Source organism: Erythrolamprus reginae, chromosome 4 (genome assembly GCF_031021105.1).
Source record: "Erythrolamprus reginae isolate rEryReg1 chromosome 4, rEryReg1.hap1, whole genome shotgun sequence".
Lineage (NCBI taxonomy): Eukaryota > Metazoa > Chordata > Lepidosauria > Squamata > Dipsadidae > Erythrolamprus > Erythrolamprus reginae.
The window spans coordinates 138,671,693-138,680,516 of record NC_091953.1 but is presented as its reverse complement, the minus strand read 5'-3'; the positions used below and the strand labels follow the sequence as shown (position 1 = coordinate 138,680,516).

Genomic DNA, 8,824 nt, shown 5'->3' with positions numbered 1-8,824 from the left:
AGTGGCTGGATCGATGCTCGCCACCATCAATGGAAACATGACCAAGGGCTATTGCGCCTTTTTATTTTCGCTTTTATTTTATTGCTCTTCTAGGATCCGATTGGATAGTCCGGGGGGTCTTGGAAGAATCTGTCTGTAGTTCAGCAGTTCAAATCTCACCACCGGCTCCAGGTGGACTCAGCCTTCCGTCTTTCCCAGGTGGGTCAAATGAGGACCCAGATGGTTGGGGGGCAAGAGGCTGAGTCTGTCAACCACTTAAGAGGGCTGGAAAAGCACTGGAAGTGGTAGATAAATCTATTGCTATTAGCTGCCTAGTTAAGCCTGGCTGAGTTTCTCCTCTCCCTTGATGGAGGTGGAAGGGCTGATTGACACCCCTCCTGCTATGCAGAGGCCATTTAAAAAAACCCTTGTTTTAAAACATCCCCCACCCATTTATTTATTTATTTGTCAAACAAGTATAGTATTATAGTACATATTAACATAAGTAGAACGTAGTAATAGAAAGGATAGTAAGACAGTAGGACAGGGACATTAGGTGCATAAGTGCATTTATGCGCGCCCCTTACAGACCTCTTAGAAAAGAGGAGAGGTCAATTGATTTGCACTCAATCCAATTAGGGGGAGAAATCTGGACCCACCGAAGAAATGAACCAATTGGGCAAGACTTACTTTTCTGGCAACGTTTTAAATAAACTGCATTTAAGATCCCTTTAAACAAGCTGGTGGTTCCTGCTTTTAATAGCTGCAGCCTTGTTACAGGGGGGGGGGGGAACTAAGTTCTATTCAACCCCCTAGTAGTTGAGTTATTGGGAGGGGGAGGAGCCCACTCCCCCTTTTTTTAACCCTTCCTTGATCTGCAATTTCCCTGGAAGAGTCGCTAAAAGGTTCCATCCCGATTTTCCCTTCCTTCTCACGCTGATCTGAAAATTCTGGCTGAATTTCCCCCTTTCTTGCAGAGGAGCAGCAATTATCCAAGTATTTGACCTCCGTTTTCTATTTCCAAAAACAGAATTGCCCCCATATGCAGCCCCCACAGCCCCTTTCTTGTGAAAATGGGGATGTTATTTTGCAGATACAAGCAAAGGCAGATTACTACTACAGAGGATTAAAAATAAATAAAAGGGCCAGGCAAGCTATACCCGGATTGGAGCCCCAAAGAAAACCCTGGTATTTTGGATCCCCAGGTCTTTGCAGGTCTGATGTGGCGCCCAAAATGCAACTTTCATTTCTTGCAGGCTTTCAAGGTTTTTTCTTTGGCCTGCAATCAACTTAGACACATGAGGGTTTTTTTTAAAACCTTCAAAAGGGAAAATGGGCATTCACCTGGACTGGGACTTTTGAGAATATTGTAGTAATAATAGAAGAGTGATGGGCTCCTACAGGCAGGGTCAGGCACGCAGAACCGGTAGAAAAAAATTGAATTTTTTTCTTTTTTTCTCTTTGGGGCTCTGGGTGTTTTTCCTATCGCAGTAAATGAGGTTGAATGTGCGTGTGTACATACATACATAATTTATATAACAGATAATGTATATTTTTGTGTGCCTGTGTGTAATATGTATGTACATATATATACATGGCATATATACATCGAATTAAAGATTATATTTTGGCTGTTCAGTAGTAGTAAATAGAGAAATAGGGAAATTGTATCTCTGTGAGGCATGGAGAGGCTGGGCACCCTAACCCAAACTCTGAGTGACCACCTTTATGACCAGTCATATGACCTTTAAGCCAGCCCCTGGTCACATGGCCATCAAGCCACTCTCACCTGGTTACATGGCTGGCAGGCCACACCCACAAAATAAGCCACACCCACAATGTGGTAGTAAAACTTTTTGCAGCCCTTCACTGTCTAAAAAAAATTGCTAAAGTCACAATCGGGCCAATAAACATTGACGTGGAAATATTAAGAATTCATAAAATATCCATGCTTCTCCAAAAAAAACCATGTATGAATTGGAACACCGCAACACAAAGTCAGGATCTCAGATCTTTATTTCAAAAAGTGTATTTCATCCGTACTGGAGCGTTTATACATTTACACACATAACCACACAACCCAGGCCCATTTCTTCAAAAAGGAACAATGCACGGATAATGTGTTGTGGTGCGCTGATGATGGACGAACACACTTCAGCTGAAATGCTTGGGGGATGAATTACAAATGGCTCAGGGCAACGGAGGCAGAAGAGCGAAGGAGGTGGACTTCCACAGGTCAGTAATGAGAAGGTGGAAACTCAAACCTTTCCCAGGCCTTGGTCACCAGCCTCTGGAACAGGGGTTTCAAGGTCATAGCGTGTGTCCCCCCCTCCCCTAAACTGGGTGTGAGCATGGCCAGGGCATCAGGGGGCTCCGAACCTGGAAACTTTAAGACTTGTGGACTTCAACTCCCGGAATTCTGGGAGTTGAAGTCCACAAGTCTTAAAGTTGCCAAGTTCGGAGACATCTGCCGTGCATAATGCATCTGATTGACAGCCCCTGTCTAGAAGTTTCATCCAAGTGACATCTTGTCCCCTCAAATCAAGGAGAAGTCCAACTGCATGGCTGGGGGTCATTTTCAAAACGGTTCCCCTGTCCAGTTAATTCATATTCTTTGATAATTAAAACCGTTTAATGTCTCAGCCTCCAATTGGATCTTGTTGCATCTTTTGCAAAAGATTCTCACAATCTTATTTTGCTTTGTATACGTCACTTGGTATAAATGTCCAATTCCTTCTAAAAACACACATGACATGAGACTCCCTGGAATTCCCTGCTGGGGTTTTCACGAATTAATTTTAATTTTAGGTTCCTTTTGCTGTGGGTTGGGGGGGGTGGATATGGGATTGAAAAAGAAAACTTCTGAAAACAAAACTTCCCATGTTTTGCAAAGGTCCATCGTGGCCCCTCCATTCCCCCCTCTCCTTTTCTCTGGGAATTCTCTGGCAACTCCTGAGGACACAACTTGTGAGGTCGGGGGTGGGGTGGGGGGCACAGAAAACAAAAAACATTCTGAATTCAGGCACAACAATCTCACGCCCACCTTCTCCCCTTGGTGTCAAAAGCAGTCTTATTTCCTCCTCACAAGCCCTGTGGAAGGTCCTCCCAGGGTTCCTCTCTCTCTCTCTCTCTGTGTGTGGTTTCGTGCCGGACTCAGTTGAGGGCATTGGTGGCTAAACAGTCGCACAGGAGTCTCTTCTCCACTTTGAAGAGCAGCGTCTCCGTCTGGGGAAAGGAAAAAAAGGCACCAGGCAGCTGAGCCCATCGCTCATTACAGTCTCTCCTGCTTACAAAGGCAAACAGAACCACATTTATTCATTTAACTGCATTTATATGCTGCTCCTCTCCAGAGACCCAGGGCGGCTCACAACACATATAAAGGAAGAACCATACAATATACAGTGGTGCCTCTACTTAGGAACACCTTTACCTAAGAACCTTTCTAGAGAAGAACCAGGTGCTCAAGATTTTTTTGCCTCTTCTTAAGAACCATTTTCTACTTAAGAACCCGAGCCCAGAAAAATCTCCCAGGAAATTTGAGAGCAGCACGAAGGCCCGGCCAGTGTCCTGCCATTCCCTCTTTAATCCCGGCCATCTCGGGCTGTTCTGGGCTGCCAGAGGAGCCTTTGGGTGGCGCTTAAGGAGGCTTTGGCAGCCCAGAGCGAACAGAGCGTTTTCCTTTCTATGGGCGCTCAGAGAGGGAATAAACCACTTCGTTGTGGTGACTCCCTTGCGCTGCCTCCCACACACCTGGCGTGAGGTTGCCTCCCGGAGGGTCTGGGAGCAGAAAGACAAAAGGGGGCACTTCACCCCAGCCAGATCAACTAGGCTTCAGCCAAACCGAGGAGCCAGCACAGTGAAGGAAAGGCACTGGCTACAAAGCAATCGAGCAGAGAGGGCAGCCCTTCAGCATGGGGAGGAAGAGGAAGCAGGGAGCAGCAGCCTTTTGGTCAAAGGAGCGGGAGGTTCCCCCCTCTCGCCCACCTGGGTTTCTCTCTCTGGCACAGTGTATGGGAGGCAGCCTCACGCCAGGTGTATGGGAAGCGCGTGCTCCTCCTCGCCACCTCAGAGTCCCTCTTTTTTTTTTAAGCCTTAAAGTCAGCCCTCACCTCCCCTTCTTCCTTCAGCAGTGACCGTCCTCTTCTTCCTCCCCCTCCTCCCACACAAATTCCGAGCTTTTATTTCTTCCCTAAGGGGTTTGCACGCATCATTTGCTTTGACATTGATTCCTATGGGAAACATGGCTTCCACTTACAAACTTTTCTTCTTAAGAACCCCCAATTTGGTGGTGGGGCGTGAATGTCTGTCTGGTGGTGGGTACCAATCACAGAGCACTTGTTGTATGCTGTGTGTGTGTTTTATATGCTATATTTTAAAATCAATTAAAAAATGTAATAAAAAAAATAAAAAAAATATTTAAGAACCTGGTCACAGAACAAATTAAGTTCTTAAGTAGAGGTACCACTGTAGTCGTCTAAATCCAATTAATTTAAAACTAAGTGTACTAATCTATAAAACCCAGTATTAATAACAAACCAACCATACCCACCAAATGCCAAAAGAGAGAAGGAGAAAAAGAAAGAAAGGGCAAGTGACATGATTTTAACATTCCGACTTATGCTCAGTTGAAGAGGAATCTCTGCCGTCCTGCCCAAAAGAATCTGGCTGTCCTTATTTTAACTCCGGTTACCTAACAATGCAGCAGAACCACTGCCTAATTGCTCCTTTCCCGTTGGGGTGGGGAGACGGCTGAAAAGCTGTGAAACTCCCCCCAGCCCCTTCCAGTCCACTGCACAGAATCTCCCCTGCAACACTGGGCACAGCTTCTAACGGCTGAGTTGCAATGACCCCCGCGAGGGTTTCGCTTCCCAGTTTTATCCAACAATTAAAAACACAAATACAAAATTTAAAACCCCGATATTGAACGGGAGGCTTTATTAAACCATCTGAAGTTCACGCCAAGTCACAGCCGGACGGGGAGATCCATCGGCATCGCGCTCGACCCGGAGACGGCAGGAAACAGCCGCCAGGTCCAGGCGGGGTTTGCTACTTAACGGCCGTTACCGGTGCAATGCGTGTGCATATTTGTGTTGCTGTTGTGAATGTGTCGCCCCAGTGAGATTTTACTGCACTCGTATCAAGGGTGCAGTGCAGAAGTCACAGGCTGTCACAAACGGCTGAGGACATTTTTTCAATCCTTATATGAAGAGACACCAAAATTAAAACAATATATTCACAGGGAAAAGAATCGGCTCTTTCTAATGGAGCAAAAGTGAAGAAGATTGAAGCTGTCCCACAGGATCAAATACAGGGCATCAAAGATAGCCAAAATCTGGAAAAAAAAACCCCATTAAATACCAACTTTGAACCCTTATATTTTTTCAACAACTCGAAGGAAAGTGCTACAAATTGGAAGTCCTCATTGCAGCTGTGTACCTAGTACACCTGCAAAAGTCAACCTGAAAGACCAGGTAGTTTTGAAACTCCAGCAGCCTGAAGATTGCTGTAAATTCATTTTTGAGGGGGGGTTTTTTGGCAAAGTTTGAGCCTGAACCATGTAAAAAGTAAGAGGACTAGGTACATGGGGTTTTGCCAGTTTATAAAGCCTTACGAGGAGTGCAGGTTGTCTAAATATCTCCAACATACTACTGAAATTGCCGCGTTTACAGCTTCTGGAAGTTGGCCCAAAAGGTCATTTTTGCCGACTCAATATTTTGCCACCCATCACTTGAGGTCTCCCAATTTTTAGTCTTTTGAACTAAAATTTTGCACAGCAGTTTTCTATCATAAAGAAAATATGTGCCAAATTTCATCAAAATCTGAGGTGGCGAGGTGGGGACCACGGGTCCACTTGACATGGAATGACTCAGGCGGTCAAGCTGAGGAGGGAACTATGAACATAGAGTTCACTTCTTTAAAACCAGACAGCAAAAATGTCCTGGTGTCTTGAGGTTTGGGAAGATGAGCCCCGGTGAACGACCTTTACTCTTGGGAATTTGATTGCACAAACCTGAGCTGCAAACAGAGGATTGTGTGTGTGTGTGTGTGTGTTTCACCCGGGCTCCATGGAGCTCCTGCCCTGGCAAAACAAAGGTTGCATCCACACCGCCCCCTGCCCCTATTTATTTATTTATTTATTTCTTTATTGGATTTGTATGCCGCCCCTCTCCAGAGACTCGGGGCGGCTAACAGCAACAATAAAACAGTGTACAATAGTAATTTGGTATTGATGATTAAAAACCCATTAATATAAAAACCAAACATACATACATACATACCATGCATAGAATTGTAAAGGCCTAGGGGGAAAGAGGATCTCAATTCCCCCATGCCTGGTGGCAGAGGTGGGTTTTAAGTTGTTTACGAAAGGCAAGGAGGGTGGGGGCAGTTCTAATCTCTGGGGGGAGTTGGTTCCAGAGGGCTGGGGCCGCCACAGAGAAGGCTCTTCCCCTGGGTCCCACCAGGCGACATTGCTTAGTTGACGGGACCCGGAGAAGATCCACTCTGTGGGACCTAACTGGTCGCTGGGATTCATGCAGCAGAAGGCGGTCCCTGAGGTAATCTGGTCCGGTGCCATGAAGGGCTTTATAGGTCATAACCAACACTTTGAATTGTGACCGGAAACTGATCGGCAGCCAATGCAGACTGCGGAGTGTTGGTGTAACATGGGCCTTTTTGGGAAAGCCCGTGATTGCTCTCGCAGCTGCATTCTGCACGATCTGAAGTTTCCGAACATTTTTCAAAGGTAGCCCCATGTAGAGAGCGTTACAGTAGTCGAGCCTCGAGGTGATGAGGGTGTGAGTGACTGTGAGCAGTGACTCCCGGTCCAAGTAGGGTCGCAACTGGTGCACAAGGCGAACCTGGGCAAACGTCCCCCTCGCCACAGCTGAAAGATGTTTCTTCTATTGCAGCCTCCCTGGGGGTGGGGAAGAGGAAGGACACGCTCGCCCATCTCCCACCAGCCCTGACACTCGTCGCATTCCCTGCAGCCCTTATCGAGGAGGGGAGGTGGCCCCCTCTTGGCGGTCGCTGTGCCTCGGTGCGTTGACCGCGAGGAAAGTCGCTTCGAACAAGACGGGCAGCAGCCAGTGAATGAAATAATAAGCCACCGTCTTACCCGTGAGTCTAAGTTGTAGGCCGTCTTCTTCAAATCTTGCAAAGCCCTCTGCATGAATTCAAAGGCGTGGCAGTCGACGCAGGGACGGCCTGCAAGTGGGTTTTAATGGACACGTTTTAAAAATGTGAAATATTAAGGAATGTGTGCAAAGGGTGCCCAGCAAGCCCAGGAAGTCAACCCATCCGCCTTCCACATGGGGTGGCGTTTGGCTAAGCTCTGGGTCAGAAGGAGGCCCCAGCCCTTCTGAAGCCCACCACGGTTTCTTGAGAGGGAGGAAGGAGGGAGGGAGGGAAGGAGGGAGGAAGAGAGGGAAGGAGGGAGGAAGGAAAGGAGGGAGGGAGGAAGAGAGGAAGGAAGGAGAGAGGGAAGGAGGGAGGGAGGAAAGGAGGGAGGGAGGAAGGAAGGAAGGAGAGAGGGAAGGAGGGAGGAAGGAAAGGAGGGAGGAAGGAAGGAGAGAGGGAAGGAGGGAGGAAGGAAAGGAGGGAGGGAGGAAGAGAGGAAGGAAGGAGAGAGGGAAGGAGGGAGGAAGGAAAGGAGGGAGGGAGGGAGAGAGGAAGGAAGGAGAGAGGGAAGGAGGGAGGAAGGAAAGGAGGGAGGAAGAGAGGAAGGAAGGAGGGAGGAAGGAAAGGAGGGAGGAAGAGAGGAAGGAAGGAGAGAGGGAAGGAGGAAGGAAGGAAAGGAGGGAGGAAGAGAGGAAGGAAGGAAGGAAGGAAGGAGAGAGGGAAGGAAGGAAGGTGGGCCATCGATGTGGGCTTGTTTAGAAGGACCGAGGTTGACCCCAGAACCCAGGGCCCACAGCTGATGCCTTGCTTGGACGGGAGAGAGGAAGGCTTACTTTCAGGAGGAATCGCTGTTCCTGACTCTTCCTCAGCCGCAGTGGCCTTCGTAGGCATCAGGCCCATCAGCAGAAGTAGAAGGGCCAAAAGTACCATCTTCCTCGTGCAAAGAGTGAGCATCTTGCTAGTGAAGCCTTCCTAGGAGGAAAGGGGAGAGGGGAGAGGGAACAGAGACCTTCTGAAGCATGGAATTGGGCTGAGTGAGATCCCCCCCTCCAGAAATCCACGTTGAGTCCACACTAGAAAATGAAGAAGTCATAAATCAATACCACATTCTTACTATCAGACACAACTAATTAAACTGCCATCTCTAGCTGCACCTTTTCTCATGAAACCTGTGCAATTGGTAGAAATAGAAAACAAGAACATAATAATATCAAAATAATTAAAAACCCTCTTTCGTAAGGTTTTAAAAACTCACCTTTGCTGGCGGGCTTGGGTCCATTGGCATCTGACCCTGGCCGAATGGATGGTTGTGATGAATGGATGCGGATGAACTATTTTAATAATTGGGGATTTAGATTAGATTTTAAGTAGGGATTTATGTTCTATTTGTATTTGTATTTACTTATGTTGTAAGTCACCATGAATCTACGGAGAAGGGCAGCCTAGAAATTCAAATAATAAATGAAGTAATAATAAACAGAATGTTATTAGATAAATCTAAGCAAGAAGTAAAAATACCAAGAGGTTTCTTAAAAGGGGTGAAATATTTTCCTTAGGACTGTAATATTTCCATTATACTCTCTCTACATGCAATAGAATAGAATAGAATAGAATAGGATTCTTTATTGGCCAAGTGTGATGGGACACACAAGGGATTTGTCTTTGGTGCAGATGCTTTCATAAAAAGAAAATATATATTTGTCAAGAATCATGTGGTACAACACTT

The 8,824-nt window shown here is 46.7% G+C and overlaps 1 protein-coding gene across 1 annotated transcript; it reads right to left on the bottom strand.

The window, feature by feature from the left end:
- Window positions 1–1,977: 1,977 nt before the first annotated feature.
- NICOL1 (NELL2 interacting cell ontogeny regulator 1) lies at window positions 1,978–8,139 on the bottom strand. The gene is made up of 3 exons (XM_070751459.1): window positions 7,932–8,139; window positions 7,097–7,185; window positions 1,978–3,204 (listed from the first exon to the last, which is right to left on the bottom strand). The coding sequence occupies exons 1-3, from the start codon at window positions 8,050–8,052 to the stop codon at window positions 3,133–3,135; spliced, it is 282 nt and encodes a 93-aa protein (XP_070607560.1). The 5' UTR covers window positions 8,053–8,139; the 3' UTR covers window positions 1,978–3,132.
- Between the last annotated feature and the right edge of the window lie 685 nt (window positions 8,140–8,824).

Coding starts and splice junctions, on each gene's coding strand:
- NICOL1 (XM_070751459.1), bottom strand. CDS start 8,052: ATGCTCACTCTTTGCACGAGGAAGATGGTACTTTTGGCCCTTCTACTT. Junction 7,186..7,931: donor AACAGCGATTCCTCCTGAAA/GTAAGCCTTCCT, acceptor ACCCACTTGCAG/GCCGTCCCTGCGTCGACTGC. Junction 3,205..7,096: donor CCTACAACTTAGACTCACGG/GTAAGACGGTGG, acceptor TCCTTTCCCCAG/ACGGAGACGCTGCTCTTCAA.